The 21,049-nt window shown below is 50.3% G+C and overlaps 2 protein-coding genes across 3 annotated transcripts in view; one reads left to right on the forward strand and one right to left on the reverse strand.

Annotated features, from left to right (window-relative positions):
• Positions 1-161: 161 nt before the first annotated feature.
• On the reverse strand, positions 162-10,085 carry ARHGDIB (Rho GDP dissociation inhibitor beta). The gene is made up of 6 exons (XM_030548406.1): positions 9,993-10,085; positions 5,125-5,313; positions 4,430-4,513; positions 3,247-3,323; positions 1,525-1,588; positions 162-942 (listed from the first exon to the last, which is right to left on the reverse strand). The coding sequence occupies exons 2-6, from the start codon at positions 5,300-5,302 to the stop codon at positions 743-745; spliced, it is 603 nt and encodes a 200-aa protein (XP_030404266.1). The 5' UTR covers positions 5,303-5,313; positions 9,993-10,085; the 3' UTR covers positions 162-742.
• A 30-nt stretch (positions 10,086-10,115) lies between these two features.
• PDE6H (phosphodiesterase 6H) overlaps positions 10,116-21,049 on the forward strand; it is a 29,937-nt gene continuing 19,003 nt past the window's right edge. Inside the window, exon 1 of one of the 2 annotated variants that reach the window (XM_030548409.1) lies at positions 10,116-10,187. The gene's annotated coding sequence lies outside the window, so the exon portion shown is untranslated. Of the gene's footprint in view, positions 10,248-21,049 lie in introns of both variants that reach the window. The other variant, XM_030548407.1, reaches the window with a different exon arrangement.

The raw sequence follows: 21,049 nt of genomic DNA on the forward strand, positions 1-21,049 counted from the left end.
AGTATGAGGGTTATAGCTCTTATGAGACACTTGGGATTTTTTCAGTCCTTTCTCTAACCCTGGATACTGTTTAATCACATACGATATTGCAATACTTTGCATGGGTGAAAGGCTGAGTGAGGAGACATGTTCCACAAAAGAATGAGAGCCTCACTCAGAAGGGAAGAAAGAAACTGACTTTATTCTTGGGACACTGACGTCTTTACAAGTCATGGCAGCTAATTGAATGTCCTTGACTGGTTTTGCCTTTAAAGGCAGGACTATGATTTGGACACCAGACCAGGATAAGAGGACCATAATGGGATCAGCCATTTACAGTGAGCACAAGACAGAAATAACACCGTGGAGGACCATTTAGGGGGGCAATTCACCCTGCCATGAGAATTGTAGAGCTGGCAAGATGATTGTGTTCCCTCAAAAAGGCACTTCAGAGACCTGATTTGGAGCAAAAGAGGGACCAGCAGGGAGAGGGATTTTTTCCAATTTAACCCCTCATGTATCACGACAGCTCAAGGCGGATTATTTTCAGTGTAGCAATGGGAAATGCAGAGGCTGTCCTTGGGCCTGTGCAAAGACCTGCTTTTAACAGAATTTCCTGTGGCAGGAAGGAACAAGGGTTAGGAGGTTTCTGGAACCCCTTTGTGGCAGCAGGGGGCAGCATGGTGTGCGGCTCCAGGGCGTGTCACTCCTGGTGACTAGTGCAGTAGGCAGGGGAAGGAGGGAGAAGGCAGCTTGCATGACCTCACTCTGTCCACTCCTTCTTAATGGACAGATTCCACTCCCAGGTGAGATGGTCATGCTTGTCATCATCGGTGAAGAAGGACTTGTTGTGATAGGTGCCCCGAGCCAGCATGCCCTTGGGTGCTTCCTCAGTAGGTGTCAGGAATTCGTACTCCTCCGGCCGTGGCCCATAGCTGCCAACCATGAACGTAGCTTTATCCACTAGGAGTAAACAATCCACAAGGGAAAACCTCATGAGGAGGGAAGTAAACAAGAAGAGGAAAAGCTGGGTTCACAAGTATGGATCACACAGGAACTGAGGCAGGCATCGGGGACAGGGCAGAGGCAGGGAGCGGACAGACTCACTGAATGAAACGATGCGAGATTTTGTGAAGAGGTCTATATATAAAATCTATGTGTGGAATGAGGATCTCCCTCGGGACAGCCCGAGAGGAGCTGTGTGTGTACAAAAGGAAGAGGGCTCTTTATACAGTTGGAAGCTCTGTGCAGTAGCACAGAACAGGTGATTTTTGCCTGTGTCTGTTGAATGCTCTTGTATAGAATGGGAAATTCTGAGGCGGGGGGGGAGGGCAGGCTATGTATATAATGGGAACCTGTGTGTTGAGTGGTGTACCCATGACTGTCTCTGTGTCTGCGGAAGGCTCAGTGTAGGATGAGAGCCTTTGGAAGGGGCTCTTTGATCTGGGGGAATCTCTCTATAGGATGGGAGAATCTGTGTGCAGGGTTGGGAGTGCACGTGGGAGGTAGTGTATTTGGGAGGAGAGGGGGTTCTCTCTTACTCACCCTTCACCCCTGTCCGGTAGGTGTGCTGCACATATTTCAATCCAGACACAATGTCCCTATTTACCTGCAAGAGGGAGTGATCAGGGATGAGTCTAATGAGGAGGGTCTCAGTGCAATCTCTGCTGCTCTCCTTCCCTCAACCACACACAGATGTTCCTGTCTCAGCTCCCCCATGTCACTACTCTCCTCCTTCCCTGTGCTGGACAGGATGGGACAGGCCTCAGGGCCCAAAATGGAGCAGACATTGCTGAGGGAAGCCCTGGCATCTCTCAAAAGCCAGAGACGAGTTTTCATGCAACCTGGATACTTCTGTTTCTCTAATGTGCATCAGAGCTCTTCCTCTCCTTGCCCAGGCCCCATAGGTTAACCAGTCTCTCAGGAAGCACTGCAGAGAGGATTGGGGGAAGGCTGAATGCAGGAGACGCACAAGGTTGACAGTTGAGCATTCCCATGTAAAACCCCAGAGCCAGCTGACTGGAGTCATGCATTCTGCACAAAGAGATGGGGAAAGTATAGAGTCAGACTAACTGAGCTCACTCCCTCACCTCTAGAGCTGCAGGAGACTGGGACCACTGAAGGGGTGGCAAGCTCATTCCCAGGATATGGAAGGAAATGGTTCAACTAGTTAGCTAGTGTAGAGACAGCCCCAGTAATCTCAATATTCCCCAGGAGAGTCACAGCCTGGCTGCATCCCCTGCTTCTCACAGTCTGAACACGCTGTGCATTAGTAAATCTGAAAACAACACAGCATGCTCCTTCACATCCCAGGATTCAGTTTGCTGTGCCTACCGTGATCCCAATCCTGGCCAGCTCTGGGAGCTCGGGAGAGAGTTAAGATAACTAGTCTGGGCATAGCCCTATCCCATTAACCAGGGTGGGAAATTTAAGGAAATATTTCCTAGCATAAAGAAGGCTTGGGTGTCACTCTGGGGGTGCCTTTATCTCTAGGCCTGTGTGCAGTAGAGCTGTATGAAAATGGTGGAAAACTTGTCCACATTAATATTTTCACTCTTTCAGTTCAGGTGATTGAACATCTCTCAAATTTTGTTTTTCTGCAAAATGCAGCTAATTTTGTAACAAAAACTTGTAAAGATGAATGTGTCTGCTTTGCATGCCACCTTGCTCTTTGAATGCACCCCATTTTCAACAGAAAACAGGTGGAAATGGCATGAAACACTGTTGAAATTTTTGGCAATGTGATGCCGTTTGGGAGGGCATAACACAATGCAGAAAATCTCAGATTCTGTGTAGTTTTGTCTTTTGCTGCAACTATTTTACCCACCACTAGATGTTTGGGAAGCCCAGCAACACTCAGCAGATGAGCTTCACAGGGCTTCATGGGAAACTTTTTTTTCCAGCTTTGGTTTGTGTGGAATCAAATTTTGCTTTGAGTCCCAAAAACTGAAAGCAAAACTCTGTCACAGCGACCGAGTTTCACATAATGACATGCATGAACCATTTCCAAGCATGAATTTTAACTGCAACCTCCAGTTCACCACCTGCTTCATCAGGTTCACACAACAGGCTTACAAAGGTTAGCAAACTTTAGGTGCACGTGGTCCAAGGTGGTTTGTAACAATACCCAAAATCAGTTAAGTTTTACATGGTTTGGAGCATCATTTCCAACATTTTGCTCAGCTCTAGTAATCTGTGATTACTGGCTGGTAACTGGAGCGAGCACTGAGCACCCTATGGGAAGCAACCAGAGGGGAAGTGACTCACTTTGAAGTGGATCTTAACTCTGTATTCAACTCCTTCCTTTAGTACAAATGTCTCTTTCTTCAGTGCTGCAACGTCCCCTATAGAGAGAGAATCAGACAGATAGTATTGCCACAAAGAGAAGAAACCAAACTCTCTTCGAGGGAATGGATGTGCCCTTCCATCATCTTTTTCTATAGCGCATCTGTGAAATGTGTATGCAGGTGTGTATATGCAAGCTTCTTTATGAATATGCATAATACACACAGGTGCGTGCATACATACAGGTGCATGCATGTCCGTGGGTGTACACATGTATGTGCTTGCATACACATACATGCTCATCTTCATACACAAAAACAGAGCATACTTGTGTATATACATTCATGTGCACACTTGCGTGTGTGTGTGCACATGCATTCTCAAGAGGCGTGTGTGTGTGCAGATACACTAATGAGAGGCACGTGTGTATGCAGATGTGTTTTGCCTTCCTGTTACTCCAGTGAACCAGGTGCGTAGCATGGCCCGCTATGCACATGTTAGCTGTTTCACTCATGTGGAGTCCCTGGTTCCAGTGAGAGGGAGTGGAGGCTGGGCATGTCTCGGCTGGAATCTCAGTTGGGCTGCACAGTGTGTGAAGATAAATGGCTTTGCAATGGTGTACGTGCATGCTGGGGATTTCAGTTGAACAGGAAGTATCAATGCTTTGCCAGTCCTGACTTCCTCTCTCTGATAAGAGCCCATATAAGGTGAAGTATGACTCTCTCACCATGTCCCCTGAAGCCGGAAGTGCAAGGTTGCTTGACACTGCAGTTTCAAAATGGCCTGTTACTCTAACATGTACCTGTATCTTGTGCTAGTAAGAGCTAGCTGGGTAGAAATCAGAGCATGTGCCTTTCCCTTTGTACAGGGAACTCTAAGACCTGCAATTCTTAGAGATTTCCAAGATCTTCTGCAGAGGAGTTGAAGATGGAGACCACAGACATATGTTTTTTATTACTTCTAATCTTCTTTTTACTATAATTGTACTTTAAATAAGAAACTAGGCCCGAGATCTCCATAGGGAATATTCCCCTAGGGTTTACCTCACTTTACACAGCACCAACTTCAAATAGGAAACAGGTCTCTGGAATTATCCCTAGACTTGAAATTTGGGCTGGACCTCTGATCATTCTGATATGTGACAAAGGAAGGAGTCTTCACTTACCAGTAAGGTCCATGGTGATTGGTCCTGGGGCAGAATCACATACCAGGGTGAGCCGTGTGACTATCACATTGGGAGCTGTTGGGTCTGTAGGATTGGAAAGAGGAGGCCAATTGGCTTGCAAAATCCAAGTGGAGGGAGGGAGAGGCATTAAGGGTCCCTTCCTCATCTCCCTGTTTAAAGAATGCTCTGTCATCTAACATGGAATAATGACTGGGTCCTCTTAGGAAGACAGAACCATGCACCTCGCCCAATGGGAAACATTCCATAAGCCACATCCCACTAACCCTCTAGAAGAGACCATCAGGAACATACCTTCCACCACATGACGCTGCCCTAGCAAGAACTAACCCAGGCACAGCTGTCACCTTGGGTCCCTCCAAGCAGGATTCCCCCTTGGGCACATACCTGAGACCATAAACCTCCTTCTCAGTAGGAACTCTCTCAGGCAGGCATGCATGCCTCCACAAGCCATCCCAGATACCCCTAGCCACAGACCTGACACAATAGTCCCTATCTCCATTTGAGTCCACCCACCCCAGTCAGGCATATATCTAGTAGCTTGCTCCTATACCACAGCACGAGCAATGCATATATCTACGGGCCCCTCCCCAGTGTCCCACCATAGTGTCCTCTCACAACCAGGATTGGACACACACTGTATTTCTCTATAAGCCTTTTCCATCAGAGATCCATACCTGCCACCACAGGCCCATCCCCCAGCAGGGATTTCTTGTACTTAGCAAGGCTTTCATCATCCTTGTCCAGCTCCTGCAGCTCCTGAAGCGATTTCTGGGGTGGGGGCTTGTAGTTGAGTTTGCCGTCCACTTCATCGTCCTCTTCCTCTACATGTAGGTCTGGGGTTTTCTCAGTCATCGTCTCTTGGCCTGAGGAGGTCAATGCAGCCAGTCATTGGCAGGACAAAGCTGGGGGGTATTTGTTCTCTGGAGAAAGCAACTTAGTCTCCAGGGTTGTCAGTCAGACACCTGGCACCATAGGTGCTGGAACTAGGGGTGCTCACGGTGCTGCAGCTCCCACTGGCTTGCAGTGGTTTCTATCATATACCGGGTTTACAGTTTGGTTCCATGACTCCCAGCACTCCCACTATACAAATTGTCCCAACACTGCTGCCTTGCACCTAGGGTGACCAGACAGCAAGTGCGAAAAAATCAGGCCAGGGGGTGGAGGGTAAGAGGAGCCTATATAAGAAAAAGACCCCAAAATCGGGACTGTCCCTATAAAATCGGGACATCTGGTCACTCTACTTGCACCAGCACCACATTCGATGCCGTAAGCCAATGCCAAAGCAAAATGTTCAGAAATCTGTTGCTCGAGGGTTGAATTAGTCTGTTCTTGTTGTTTCTGCATTTTCAGTCAGATATGCTTTCCCCCTTGTCTTTCTTTCTTGTCCCCCACCTTTTGTGGGGCCTCCAGGAGTGAGAAAACAACTTAAATGGAAACAATGACATTTTGCAACAAGCCACCTTGTGCAGTCCCAGCACAGCCCTACAATAACTAGGGCAAGCAGCCCCAGCACTGATCAATGACTTCACATTAAAAGCCACTGTCACATATCGAAGCATGGAGGGAAATAAAATTCATTAAGGAAAAGGTTTAATTTTCCTGCTTCTAATGGGTTATAAATAACACTTAGAAACACAGAATGTACAAGGAGATAAAATACTTGATAATGACTCTCTTAACTGAACAGATTAAATAAACCCTCTTTGCTCAAGAAAATGAATCCTACTAAATCCAGCTGCACATGCCCTAGACTTTCTCTGCTGCACACCCTCGAAAATAGCTCACTTCATGCAATGACGGGGTCCACTTCCTGTGCAGGAAGGAAATGTGTGGTCTGTTCCTATGACAACACTTGCCCCAGCTGCAGATCTGCTCTGAGCAGTAGTATTTCAACCATAAGACATCGCAGAGGCAGGAGGAAGTGAGAACTAAAGTCAGTGAGCAGTTGTCTCAGCACGGGTTTAGACAGGAGCTGCTCACTGGATTTCCTCTTTCATGAGGACAATGGCAGGTTCTTTCCTCATGGAATCCTGGGATTATCCCAGACTTCCAGAGCCACTTCTTCAGTATGGTATAAATCAGTGCAATTTCTATGGTATAAATCAGTGCAACTGCACTGAAGTCACCACTTGGAAGAATAAACCTGCTCAGGTGGCTGCACAGAAAGAAGTAAAGAGAGAAGGAAAAAGTGGAGTGAGGATGAGGAGATAGGTGGATGGATGGAGAATGGGTGGCCAAAAGGAGAGAATGTGGTAGAGTAGGAGATGAATGGCAGGAATAAGGAAGAAAAAGTTGAGCGGTTGAGTAGATAGGCCTGTAGGTTCTGCCTTAATGAATCGGATGACTGGTCCATCTAGTCTAGTATATGGTAGTGGCCAATTTTTGATGCTTCTGAGAAAGGTTTAAAAAAACCCAGCCACAATCCCATAGGCAATGGTAGATACTGCACATCGACCAAATCATTCTTTGCTGTGTGACGATTTAGTTTGATTTGTTCTATGTATAGTGGTCATTCATTTTAGTGACTGACCATTCATTCTTGTGTCATGGGATAATATGAAAGAGGGAATTGATACACTTCCACTTTACCCTTAGTTATTTTAAATTTCTCCATTAATTTCCCTCTAATTCTTCTCTCTAGGTAAGTAATCTAGTGTTTGCCCACTCACTTAATGGGTATGTTGATGATAATGACATATTTCACTGGCACATCAAAAAAAATTAAATTAAATTAAAATGACTCTCCAGGGATGAGTTTGTGAATAGAACTGTGCAAGGCTGAGTCACACCCAGCTTGGCAGCTTCAGACATTATCCCAGTCCTGGTGAGACTGAAAGAAAAACTCCAGGAGAAGCATGTTGGCAGATGCCTTTGGTGGCGTAAAGGTGATAAATAATAGACTGTCTAAAGCGCCAAGGAACAGACAGTTTTGGTCATGCCTTCCAATGAATAATACATATTCTATGAGACTGCATTCCAGTTAAACCTTTGAGGGAGTCTGGCGCGAATGTCGAGAAGCAGTGGGGAGAAAAGGAAATCTGAGACAGCCCTACAGATGAGGAAAGAGGTCAAATCTTCCCATTGGTGACTTCATTGCAACTGCCCTGATTTACACCAACTGAAAAATTGGTTCTGGGAGTCTGCATTCCATGGCGAAAGAACCTGAGATTGTCCTCATAGAAGAGCAGCAAAGAATCCTGTGGCACCTTATAGACTAACAGACGTTTTGGAGCATGAGCTTTCGTGGGTGAATACCCACTTCGTCAGATGCATGCATCTGACAAAGTGGGTATTCACCCACGAAAGCTCATGCTCCAATACGTCTGTTAGTCTATAAGGTGCCACAGGATTCTTTGCTGCTTTTACAGATCCAGACTAACACAGCTACCCCTCTGATACTCATAGAAGAGGAAATCCAGGCCTGTTCCAGGATCCTATGGCGAAAAATCTGATTGATCCCGCAGCTTCAGCATGAAAATTGCATGATGAAGCCCTGAAACTTTTAATCATTCCCCCCACCATCTTGTCCGCCTGACTTTCTCACTCCCTCCATGAGGGTCTTTATGATTTATCATAGAGGGAGACACAGAGGGAGAAGGAGAAAAAGACACTGATTGAGGGAAAGGGAGGGAGGTGGCGAACAGAGATTTTGTCCTGGAATGTCTGGTTACTCCCTCAGATCTTCCTCCTGCTTTGCCCAGGGCAGAGGAACTTTCCATCAGAACTAGTGCAGAGGGCTCCCCTTCTCAGGAATTCCTCTGGGTGCCCTAAACCTCCCAGAAATCTTAGCAATTTATTGGGCAGGCTGGAATGGCAGACTACCCAATTACCTAATGAACCAAAGGGATAGGGCTCTGGCTAGTCCCACCTGGTATCAGGGCCGGCTCTAGCTGTTTCGCCACCCTAAGCACGGCAGCACGCCGTGGGGGGCGCTCTGCTGCTCACCGGTGCCACGGCTCCGGTGGACGTTCTGCAGGCGTCCCTGTGGAGGGCCCGCTGGTCCCGAGGCTCCGGTGGACCTCCCACAGGCATGCCTGCGGATGCTCCACTGGAGCCGCGGGACCAGCGGACCCTCCACAGGCACAGCTGCGGGAGGTCCGTCGGAGCCGCCTGCCGCCCTCCCGGCAACGGACAGAGCACCCCCTGCGGCATGCTGCCCCAAGCACGCACTTGGCGCACTGTGGCCTGGAGCCGGCCCTGCCTGGTATGGATACTGTCCTGGCTCATTCGTATGCTTGCGCTGCTGCTCCCTACTCTGTGGAGTAGGTCAGACCCATGCCTGAGTTTTACTTCTAGGGTTCAAAGTCCCAGGCCTGCTTCCTGCGAAACTCCCATTAATTTCAGTAGGAAAGGAAGGGCCTTCTATGCACGTACATGCTCACTCACTAAAGTCATCTACAAAATGGAACACATCAGAGCTTCTCCTGAACACCTCAGCTTCCTCCACCTTGTTTGTTAGTGCACATGGGTGTGGTTTGCCTCATTGGCCCAGCAGGAAGAGTGATGCCCCTGTGGCTCTTTGGATATATTTTCTATACACCGAATGGCCACTTTTACAATGAAAATATAAAATTAACCTTTAAAACACTTTTGGAAAGAAATTAAAGATTTGTTTCCTACCACGAATGCTTTCTCTGGCCCTACCCACTCTCACAGATTCTTCGGCCCTCCCTGTGCCCCTGTCCTGCCCTTTGACACCTCTCTTTTTTCACGCACTAGTTTTCAAATTGTGTCTGTGAGGACCCGGGGCTTGTCTCTGGCCATGGGGGAGAAACAGCAAGCCAGGGAGTCCCAGCCAGAAAGTGACACCTTCAAAAGGCAAAGAGCAAAACCACCATAAACATTGGTACTAGCCACCCCTTTTGGCAGAGTCCCAGGGCTGAACAGGCAGGGGAGGTTGAAGCTTCAGAAGTGCTCACTGTAGGTCAGAGGGAGCCATGCTGACAGGAGGCAGCAGGCAGAGAAAGACCTTACTGCCGCTCCCTGTGCTGTATGGTATCTGCCCTGGGCATAAATAGGAGGCATCAGCCATTTAATCAGTGCTCTTTAAGAGCATCAAACTCATGTAAAACGTAACCCCCAAACATAGGGCTTATCTACACAAGAATGAGGATTTGGCAGAGGGAATGCATTGGAATTTTCCATGATGCAGAGTAAACTACTTCCTCTCCCAGCCCCACCCTCCAGGGATGAAAGGTAAAATATGCCATTGCCTGAGCAGGCCCCTTGGGAAAGCAAAGCAAAGCATTATTTACCAAGGAGCCTAGGCAGGAAACAACTCCCATCCCCCTCCAATCCTTCACAAGCATTTGCCAGGCTCACTGACAGCGCAGTGCACAGCCATCTCCCCTTTCTCCTCACTGCTGTCTAACTTCCCTTTCTGATGCAGCCAGTACCATCCTCTTTGCACTTCAGATCATTTCCTATTGTAAAGCTGTGCAAATCAATCCCCCCCTCCGCCACAGGGAACAGGCTCAAACTGTGGTAGCCCAGTGAGAAGGCTCTTTTCCATATCCCCCGAGTTATCTGCATTTATACTCACTGCCAGGCGTCTGCGTTCGCGGTCCCTCTCTGCTCTCTGCGCTCAGTTTTGAGCTTTGGCAGTTAGAGCAGGAAGGAAGTTGAAGAAAAAAAAAAGTGCCCACACTTCAAGAGGAAGCCCTGAGCTAGCTGCAGAGTCACTGCTCGTGCTGCAGTGCTCACTTTATCTGGATCCTCCTACATCTTCATCTACTGGGTCTGAGCAGCATCCTTTCCCACAATCAGCCTGTGTGGGTGTGCATGTCATTGTGTGCTTGTATGTATGCGAAGATGGGTATTTTGTATATTACTGTGTACCTCTGAGTAAGTCTGTGTGGATATGGGAATATATTTTTGCATGCATTTGTGTTCATATGTGGGACCATGTACTGCAGTCCTGATTCTTCCCTCACATTTGTTTTCTTCCGGTGTAGCTCCATTGATTTTAACAGGGTTATTCCTCCTGTGTGAGGGTGCGTAGATATGGGTGTGCATTACAGAGGCACCCCTGTCTTCCCCAAACTTAAGGATGTGTTTAGTTTTCCACTTAAAGCAGGGTGTGAATTCCTAAATTAAGCATGGTCACTCGCAGGGTTCAATTAGCCTCAAACATGAACAACCTCCAGAAGGAGAAACTTTGATTTTCTAGGTGCTTTTCACACTCTTTAGAGCCTGCTTTTCAGATGTAGCAGTTTTTAAACCATTTCCTCTTTGAAGTGTCAATAGAGATTCTATCTTTCTATTCCAACCCAGAACATCCTCACCAAGTGCACATCTAATGTCTCACACTCAGATGCCAAACTTTCCTCTGACCTCATACTTTTCCAGATACAAATACAGTAACACATTAAAGACTTAACCCCTCCAGGTATGTTTTTTTTTTACCCCCAAAAAAGCTTTATTAATCCTTTTGCACCAGCCATTCTTCAGATGTCCATTGCCAGCAATGGATTTGAAGCGATTAACCTGAGTCTTGGCCCCAAGCAGTTAGCAATTTACATTCATATACAAAGCCAAGTGAGGTACATTTTCAGAAGTAGAAACAAATGCAGTTTTAAGTCCCATAAAAATAAATTGGGTTTCTTCACCATTTTCTTAATTTAAGAACAACTGGTATTTTACAGGCACACACCTTAGAATGCTCAAGAATTGATGGGGGAGGGGTGAGTGTGTGGGCACCACTAGGTAGGTTTTATGGTCCATTCAGCTGAGCGTAGAGTTATTGTTTCTGTCTGAGTGTGATTATGAAGAATTGGATGTGTGCGTTGGGTGATTCTGTGTGTTGGAACTGAAAACATGTTTGTTGTAAAACCACAATCTGAGGGCCAAATTCTTCTCTCAGTTACAAATCTGGTGCAAATCTGGAGTAAATCCACTGATTTTGATGGATTTACTCCAGATTGACATGGGAGCAGCAGAATAGAATTAGGACTTGTGAGTAAGCAGATAATGCGAAAGCATGTGAGTTGAGGCTGTTGTGAAAGAAAATGTGACTGGTGGAAATTTCCTTGATTTTTAATGATTGTGTGGATAGGAGATGTACCTGAGCAACTTTAAGTGAATGGAGTTTTGTTGATTTTTTTTGGTGGATGGGAGGGAAACATACAAATCTGTGTGTATATGCATGTTTGTGTATTTAAGTGTGAGTGTGTAGGTATCAAGATGTACATATGTGTGTATATAGCTATGGAAGTGTGCACAGGTGCATGCAGGAAGGGATGCATTAGCTGTGTGTTTTATAGGTATGTGTGCATAATGTAGATATATTGTATGTGCAAGAATGCCTTTGTGTATACCCTTGATGTAGGAGTATGTACGATGTGGCCTATTGTATAGAATACTGAAATGGGATTCAGCTGACCTGTAGAGGCACAGGGAGATGAAATGACCTGTGACTTCGGGACAGTCTCGTCACCTCTCTGTGCCTCAGTTTCCCCAACTGTAAAATGGGAGATGATAACTCTTAGCTCCTTTGTAGATCCTTTGGGATGCAGCAGCCATATGCAGCTCAGACAATGGAACCTACCTAGCAGTGCCCACATGCCCACCCTTCCCTCATCTGTTCTTGAACATTCTAGAGTGTGCCACACCCAGATCACCGCAGTTCTGACAGAAATTGTAATGGGGATGGTCATGCCTAGTGGTCAGAGTCAGACTCAAGAGTCCAGGGTAGAGTTAGAGTGAGAGCATGGCTGAAGCAAGAGCAGGCTAAGGCCTGCGGAGTCTTGCCACTGTCAGTCAATAATGAGTTCCAAGCCCTATAGTGACACTGAGCAGACTGAGCAGCTATTGCTCTTTGTGAGGCTTCTATACCTGGTCTGGGAGTCACATGGCCAGTTCCTAGCTTGTGGATTGGCTGGAGCCTAGCACAGGAGTGACTCATCACCTTACAAGTTCCTTCCAACCCCCAGCTGCAACAGACCAGAATAGATCTGGAAAGAAGATTCCCAAACTCTTTAGACAGAGCCTCTAGTTGTTGGTTTAGTAGTTTAGCTAGTCAGTTTAGGTAGCGTAATTTAGGTTTGATGCTTCACTTAAAAAGTTAAAGGTTTTCGTGCTAGTTATCTTTGGCCAAGGGCCAAGAGTCAAGCGACCAGGTTTGAAATGAGGCATGTCGTGTCTGACGGTATTCCCGGCATTGAACGCACACACTCAGGCCATGTCTACACTATAGCATAAAATCGAAATTATTAAAACCGGTTTTATAAAACTGGTTTTATTAAAACGATTTTACGCATCCACACTAGGGCACATTAATTCGGTGGTGTGCGTCCATGGTCCTAGGCTACCATTGATTTCCGGAGCGGGGCACTCTGGGTAGCTCAGTAAAAGAATGAGACCAATAACTTCGATTTCCATCCACACTAACCCTAAATCGATATAGTAATATCGATTTTAGGGTTACTCCTCTCGTTGGGGAGGAGTACAGAAATCAATTTTAAGAGCCCTTAAAATCGATTTAAAGTGCCTTGTATTGTGGACGGGTACAGCGTTAAATCGATTTAACGCTGTTTAAATCGATTTAACGCTGTAGTGTGGACCAGGCCTCAGTGCCTCACTTGTCTTGACTATAAAGAGGCGCTGAAATACTAAACACATCGGCAGGAGGGGGTGGTCAAACTTCAACATGTCTGAGTTTGGTTCAGAGAAGTATCCAGAAGTTTGACAGTTTCTTACTAGTTTAGCTAAATCTTTAAAGGCACCTCCCTAAACCACACGACCTTGGCCCCCTAAGGCCAGCCTCAAGTGTTCTAAAATCACGAGTCAAGCAGCAAAAATCATGACATTGGGCTAAAAATCATAAGAGTTTATTTTAATAAATGTGGGGTTCTTTCTAGTTGCCATCTGGCACTGGAGCATTTAGGGTTCATGTTTTCAAACCTTAGTAATCAAGAAAAATGCTGAGGTTCTCACATTGTCACAGGAATCCAGGAGCTTTAAGGGGGGGAAATAAAACCCTATTATTGTGATAAAACCAGGAGAATCAGCAACACTGCTTTTCCAAACCTCTTACAGTCCTGGGCTTCCCCCTATCTGAGGTTTTTTTTTCCAGAGGGTCTGGGTGAACTTCTGAGCATCTCACACACTTTTAACATCTTCAGGAAGCTCTCATGATGTTTGGAAGAACTGGGAAGTAAACACATGCACTCCTAATATCATCCTGCTTTATCTTTAGGGGGGCGGCAGCCTTCCTACCCACCCCTTTAGTTAGCTGCACGATTGGAAACACTCATTTGAATCTCACTGAAGCTGCACATTTGCCTTTCAGTGCATGCAAAGCTATCTCATCCCCAAAGTACACAAATGATGCAACAATCCCTGTTCTCTAAAATTGTGGAGGAGGGCAGGAGGGATAAAAGGTCAATCAAACTCTCCCCAGTACACCACTCATCATATTAAGAGAGAACCTAGAACATAATTAAGGATTGACGAACCCTCTTTGGAGGAAGAGATTTCTGTGACTATAATGGAGGGTGTAGGGTTCCATGATGGTTAGATCTACCAATGACCACAGGGTTATTTCTCCCACAGAAACCAGGAAGGCCAAATCCTTATCAATACATTTCAGAATCTCAAAAGAAAAAAGAGAGAGAGAGAGAGAGAATCCAGGTGGTGTGGTGGTTTATATTCAGGGTTTGTCTCTGGAGTTCTTAATTTTCTTAACCAGTGTATTCACTTCTAATCAACAGGCAATTGACAACATATTTTAAATAACTACATTCTGCTGTCCTGAGTTCAGTTGGATATAGTCTCCTCTTCATTTTGTGTCTCAAATTTTGAAGAATGTTGCTATATGATGTTTAATGCCTTTGGTATGTTCCACCCCAGAGGTAGCTGCATTATAGCAAGGGATAAAGTGATCTTTATATTCTGCCAGTTGAAACTAGTGACCACCAGAAGTAGTTGACACTGCAAACCAATTTCTGTCATAACCTTTTGTTTTCACATGCTCGTAAGTTTCAAAAACATTCATCTTTGAGGCTGAAATTTTCCAGTTCTTCTTCGAGTGATTGCTCACATCCATTCCAGTTAGGTGTGCGCGCCGCGCGTGCACGTTCGTCGGAAACTTTTTACCCTAGCAACTCCAGTGGGCCGGCAGGTCGCCCCCTGGAGTGGCGCCGCCATGGCGCCCAATATATATCCCTGCCGGCCCGCCCGCTCCTCAGTTCCTTCTTACCGCCGTGTCGGTCGTTGGAACTGTGGAGCGCGGCATAGCTTTCCTCCACGTCCCTAGCTCTCCTAGTTTCTATCGCTTGTTTATCGCTTATCTCTAGTTCTATATAGTTGTTAATTAGTATTGTTAAGTAGATAGTTTAGTAAATAGCTGTTAAGTAGTTTCTTGCCGGGGGCTTAGCCCTTCCCGGCACCGGGTGCCAGGCTCATGCCTGTTTCGCCAGGCTTCAAGCAGTGTGCGGCCTGCAAGAAGCCCATGCCTACCAGCGATCCCCACGAAGCGTGCCTGAAGTGCCTCGGGGAATCGCACAGATCTGACAAGTGCCGCATCTGTAAGGCTTTTAAGCCGAGGACAAAAAAGGAGAGGGATCAGAGGCTCCGAACTCTCCTAATGGAGGCGGCACTTGACCCGTCGACTTCGCAGACCGTGGTTTCGGCACCGGCACCGGATCGCTCCGGCACCGAGAAGACTCCTCGGCACCGACCTTCTCCGGCACCGGAATCAGAGCCTAGGCCGTCGAAGTCTAATACTCCGGCCAGGCAGACCCGGCTTGAACGCCCGGCCTCGACATCGGCCGCGGCGCCGCCGGCACCGTCAGCACCGTTGACTCCGGGCCCGGCGGGTCCGTTGAGTCCGGTGCCGCCGAGCTCCCCCATGAGATCTGGGGTTGAGATAATGGTCCCATCCACACCGGAGACCTTCGCCTCGGCTCGGGACCTTATTGCCCTGACAGAGCCTACTCGGCTGCCACCCCCGGTTCCTCCGGTGCGGGTCACGTCCAGAGGCAAGCCCATGATGTCGGCACCGCCCACGGACAGTCGTTCGCCATCCAGGCCCCGACGTCTTGGGCGCTCCAGATCCCGACGCCGCTCGCAGTCCCGGCACCGCTCCCCTCAGCGGTACCGGTCGCACTCGCGGCACCGGTCGGCATCGAGACGGTCGCGGTCAGGCTCCAGTCGACACCGGCACCGCGACTCCAGGAGCAGGTCCCGACGCTACTCGCCGCACCGGTCGACCTCCCGGCACCGAGCTGGTGGCAGGTCCCGGTCCCGGTCCCGATCTCGCTCGACCTCCCGGCACCGAGCTGGTGGCAGGTCCCGGTCGACCTCCCGGCACCGAGCTGGTGGCAGGTCCCGGTCCCGGTCGATCTCCCGGCACCAAGCTGGTAGTAGGTCCCGGCACCGAAGCGGCGCCCGGTACCGAAGCGGCGCCCGGCACCGTGACAGATCCCGGTCCCGAAGCAGCGCCCGGCACCGTGACAGATCCCGGTCCCGGTCCCGATCCCGGCACCGATATGACTCCCGGCACCGGTCCCCGGCACCGAGACGATCCTCCGTGCCGGCCTGCGCAGACCCGTACCATCCAGGGTCGGCCCCGCCGTGGCCCTCGAGGCAGCCGTCCGTGTCCTCCCAGACGGACAGCGGCTATGCGCTGGGCACCGACCGGCAGGCGGCGCTGTTTGCTGATCCGCCGCTGCAGGACCAAGGCCCCCCACAGTGGGGATTCTGGACACCCTGGGCGTACCATCAGGCCCAGGGCCCCCAGCAGCTCCCTGCTAGACCGGCGACTGCGGAGCGTAGGGCCCCTGAAGCCTCTTTGTCTCGCCCCCCTCCCTCCCCGGAAGGGGACGAAGGGTCCAAACAGCAGGACTCCGCTGCGGCTCCGGAGACAGAGGCGAGGGCTGAGGAAGACCCTCAGTTGGACACTATTGTGCCTGGGGTCTCATCATCCTCCTCCCCGGATGAGGCGGTGGCGGGTACCTCCTCCAACAGTCCCCCCCCGCTGGATCTCAGGGCGCACCAGGACCTCCTCAGGCGATTGGCTCAAAACCTGAGTCTGCAGGCAGAGGAGGTCTCGGAGATAGAGGACCCGATTGTCACCATCCTCTCTTCCGATGCTCCCACCAGGGTCGCCCTGCCGTTTATACGGACCATTCAGGCCAATGCCAATACTATCTGGCAGTCCCCGGCCTCCATCCCTCCGACAGCGAAAGGAGTCGAGAGGAAGTACATGGCCCCTTCTAAGGGGTACGAATATTTACATGTTCACCCGACTCCCGGTTCACTGGTAGTGCAATCGGTGAACGATAGGGAGCGTCACGGCCAGGAGGCTCCGGCCCCCAAATCCAGAGAAGCCAGGCGGATGGACCTCCTTGGCCGTAAGGTGTATTCGGCTGGGGCGCTGCAGCTCAGGGTCTCTAACCAACAGGCCCTGCTGAGCAGATATGCCTTTAACTCCTGGGTGGCAGTGGACAAATTTAAGGAGCTGCTGCCACAGGATGCTCGCCAGGAGTTTGCGGCCATCCTGGACGAAGGCAAGAAGGTCGCGCGCACGGCCTTACAAGCCTCCTTGGACGCTGCGGACTCGGCTGCCCGTACCCTCGCGTCAGGAGTTACGATGCATCGCATCTCCTGGCTGCAGGTTTCCGGCCTTCCGCCAGAGCTCCAGCACACGATACAGGACCTTCCTTTCGAAGGCCAGGGCCTGTTTTCCGATAAGACAGACCCCAGACTTAAGAGTTTAAAGGACAACCGGGTCATTGCGCGGTCCCTCGGGATGCACACCCCCGTGACACAGCGTAGACGCTTTAGGCCGCAACAACAGCAGCACCGTCGGCCGTTTTCCCAGTTCCGCCAGCGGCAGGACCCTTACAGGCGCCGCGGCAGGAACGGGAGGCGCAGGCAGTCGGGGAACCAAGGGGGGCAGAACCAAGGCTCCTCAAAACCCCCGCCTGGTCCTAAGCCTTCATTTTGAAGGTGCGCTCGAGGGCGCAGTAACAGTTTCCCCTACGGATCCTTCCCCTCCGTTTTCCAACCGCCTTTCGTTTTTCCTCCCGGCGTGGTCCCAAATAACATCGGACCGCTGGGTCTTGAGCGTGGTGCAGACGGGGTACCGCCTGCAGTTTGTTTCGTTCCCTCCTTCCCGCCCTCCTTCCTCGTCCCTCTTCAGGGACCCCTCTCACGAGCAATTCCTTCGGCAGGAGGTGCAGACGCTCCTCAGCAAAGGAGCTATAGAGGCGGTTCCCGAAAACGAGAAAGGCAAGGGGTTTTATTCCCGCTATTTTCTGATCCCCAAGGCCAAGGGGGGCCTCAGGCCTATCCTCGACCTGCGAGAGCTCAACAAATACCTCGTGAAGTTGAAGTTCCGCATGGTATCCCTGGGGACCATTATTCCATCCCTGGATCCGGGAGACTGGTACGCCGCCCTCGACATGCAGGACGCGTATTTCCACGTTGCCATTTGGCCACGCCACAGACGCTTCCTCCGCTTCGTTGTGGGGGCTCGTCATTATCAATTTGCGGTCCTCCCGTTTGGCCTGTCCACGGCCCCGAGGGTGTTTACAAAATGCATGGCAGTTGTCGTGGCGCATCTTCGGCGCAACCGTGTCCACGTGTTCCCTTATCTGGACGATTGGTTGATTCGGGGCACGTCGGAACAGCAGGTGTACAGCCATGTCCGCGTGATCACCGGCATGTTTGCGAGTCTGGGCCTCTTGATAAACACAGACAAGTCCACCCTGAGGCCCACTCAGAAGGTGGAATTTATCGGGGCCGTCCTGGACGCCACTGTGGGCAGGGCCTCGCTGCCTCGGCAGCGGTTCCAGACCATGGCGGCGATCGTTCAACGCTTGCGGTCAGCCCCGTTGACGTCAGTGAGGACATGTCTAACCCTGTTAGGCCACATGGCGGCGTGCACTTTTGTGACCGACTACGCTCGGCTCCGCATGAGGCCTCTCCAGCTGTGGCTTATCAGTCATTACAGGCCAAGGCAACCGCTAGACATGTTAATCACAGTCCCCCAGAAGGTCTTAGATTCCCTCGGCTGGTGGGTGGACCAGTCCGTATTGTGTGCGGGTCTTCCCTTTCACCCGTCTCAGCCCTCGGTATCCCTGACAACGGATGCCTCAGATCTAGGCTGGGGGGCCCACCTAGGGACCCTGCGGACGCAGGGCCTATGGTCCCAGGAGGAGGTGGGGCTACATATCAACATGAGGGAGTTGAGAGCGGTCCGCCTTGCTTGCCAAACGTTTTGTCATCAGCTTCAGGGTCGTTGTGTAGCCGTGTTCACGGACAACACGACGACCATGTATTATATCAACAAGCAGGGCGGCACCAGGTCCTCCTCCCTGTGCCTCGAGGCGATACGACTCTGGGACTTTTGCGTAGCCCACTCCATTCACCTCAGGGCTTCCTTCCTTCCCGGAGTACGGAACACGCTGGCGGATCGATTGAGCAGATCCTTCCTGTCACACGAGTGGTCCCTTCGACCGGACGTCGCTCTCTCCATTTTCCGGAGGTGGGGTTATCCCCGGGTGGACCTCTTTGCGTCCAAGGGGAACAGGAAGTGCCAAGCGTTCTGCTCCTTTCAGGGCAGGGAGCCGGGGTCGATAGCGGATGCCTTCCTCATCCAGTGGTCGACCCACCTGTACTATGCGTTTCCTCCGTTCCCTCTGGTTCACAAGGTCCTCCTGAAGGTGCGCAGAGACAGGGCTCGTGTGATCATGGTGGCCCCGGCATGGCCCAGACAGCACTGGTACACCATGCTGCTAGACTTGGCCGTAGCCGACCCAGTTCCCCTGCCCCTTCATCCGGACCTGATTACCCAGGACCACGGGTCCCTCTGTCACCCAGACCTGCAGTCGCTGCACCTAGCGGCGTGGCTCCTGCGTGGCTAACTGGTTCCGAGCTGCGCTGCTCCACGCCTGTGAGAGAGGTGCTCTTGAGCAGCAGGAAACCGTCCACAAGAGCCACATATTCGGCAAAATGGAAACGCTTCTCCTGTTGGTGCGTAGAGAGAAATCTCCGCCCTATGGAAGTTTCGGTATCCGAAATCTTAGATTATGTTTGGTCCCTCAAAGAACATGGTCTGGCCTTATCGTCGTTGCGAGTCCATCTGGCAGCTATCTCCACCTTTCACCCGGGTGCGGACGGTCGCTCCGTCTTTTCTCACCCGACGGTGTCGAGATTTCTTAAAGGGCTGGAACGGTTATTCCCTAACGTCCGTCCCCCTGCTCCAACCTGGGATCTTAACCTGGTGTTGTCCCGACTCATGGGGCCCCCCTTTGAGCCGTTAGCTACTTGCTCCCTGCTTTACCTCTCTTGGAAGGCTGCCTTTTTAGTAGCCATCACCTCAGCTAGACGGGTGTCGGAACTCCGAGCCCTTGTGGTAGACCCCCCATATACGGTCTTCCACAAAGACAAGGTGCAGCTTAGACCACACCCTGCCTTTCTACCCAAGGTGGTCTCAGCCTTCCACGTCAACCAAGAGATTTTCCTCCCGGTTTTTTTCCCAAAACCTCACTCCTCAGGCAGGGAGCAGCAGCTCCACTCGCTGGATGTCCGTAGAGCTCTCGCGTTCTACATAGAGAGGACCAAACCCTTCCGCAAATCCCCCCAGCTTTTCGTGGCGGTAGCGGACCGTATGAAAGGGCTTCCTATCTCCTCCCAGAGGTTATCCTCATGGGTTACGTCCTGTATCAGGACCTGTTATGACTTGGCCCATGTCCCTACGGGCCGTGTGACTGCGCATTCTACCAGGGCGCAGGCGTCGTCGCTGGCTTTCCTTGCCCGTGTGCCCATCCAGGAAATCTGTCGGGCAGCGACCTGGTCATCGGTCCACACCTTTGCTTCCCACTACGCCCTGGTACAGCAGTCGAGAGAGGATGCGGCCTTCGGAACTGCAGTGCTCCATGCCGCGACTTCTCACTCCGACCCCACCGCCTAGGTATGGCTTGGGAGTCACCTAACTGGAATGGATGTGAGCAATCACTCGAAGAAGAAAAGACGGTTACTCACCTTTGTAACTGTTGTTCTTCGAGATGTGTTGCTCACATCCATTCCACACCCGCCCTCCTTCCCCACTGTCGGAGTAGCCGGCAAGAAGGAACTGAGGAGCGGGCGGGCCGGCAGGGATATATATTGGGCGCCATGGCGGCGCCACTCCAGGGGGCGACCTGCCGGCCCACTGGAGTTGCTAGGGTAAAAAGTTTCCGACGAACGTGCACGCGCGGCGCGCACACCTAACTGGAATGGATGTGAGCAACACATCTCGAAGAACAACAGTTACAAAGGTGAGTAACCGTCTTTTATGGGCTCTGACATAAGGTGATTGAAGTTTGAGCAGAGATTCCAGCATTTTTCAGTGATGAGAAGATATAAAGCCTATGTTTTTCCTAGTGCAAACAACGGTTCATGTAGAGATGTTTAGGTGAGGGGTATAAATGTGCACTTGTATAGAACTTTGTAAGTATTATTATTTAATTAGACTTCACACTACTCTGTATAATTTCCTCTGGTCCTGCACCTATATGATTAGCTGTGCCAGCTGTACAAGTTTCTGATCTTTTCTGGGAGGAATTCACAGTTGTGTTGCAGCAACCTTATGCCAGTAGAGCTGATGCAAAG

The sequence above is a fragment of the Gopherus evgoodei genome, chromosome 1 (assembly GCF_007399415.2).
Source record: "Gopherus evgoodei ecotype Sinaloan lineage chromosome 1, rGopEvg1_v1.p, whole genome shotgun sequence".
Lineage (NCBI taxonomy): Eukaryota > Metazoa > Chordata > Testudines > Testudinidae > Gopherus > Gopherus evgoodei.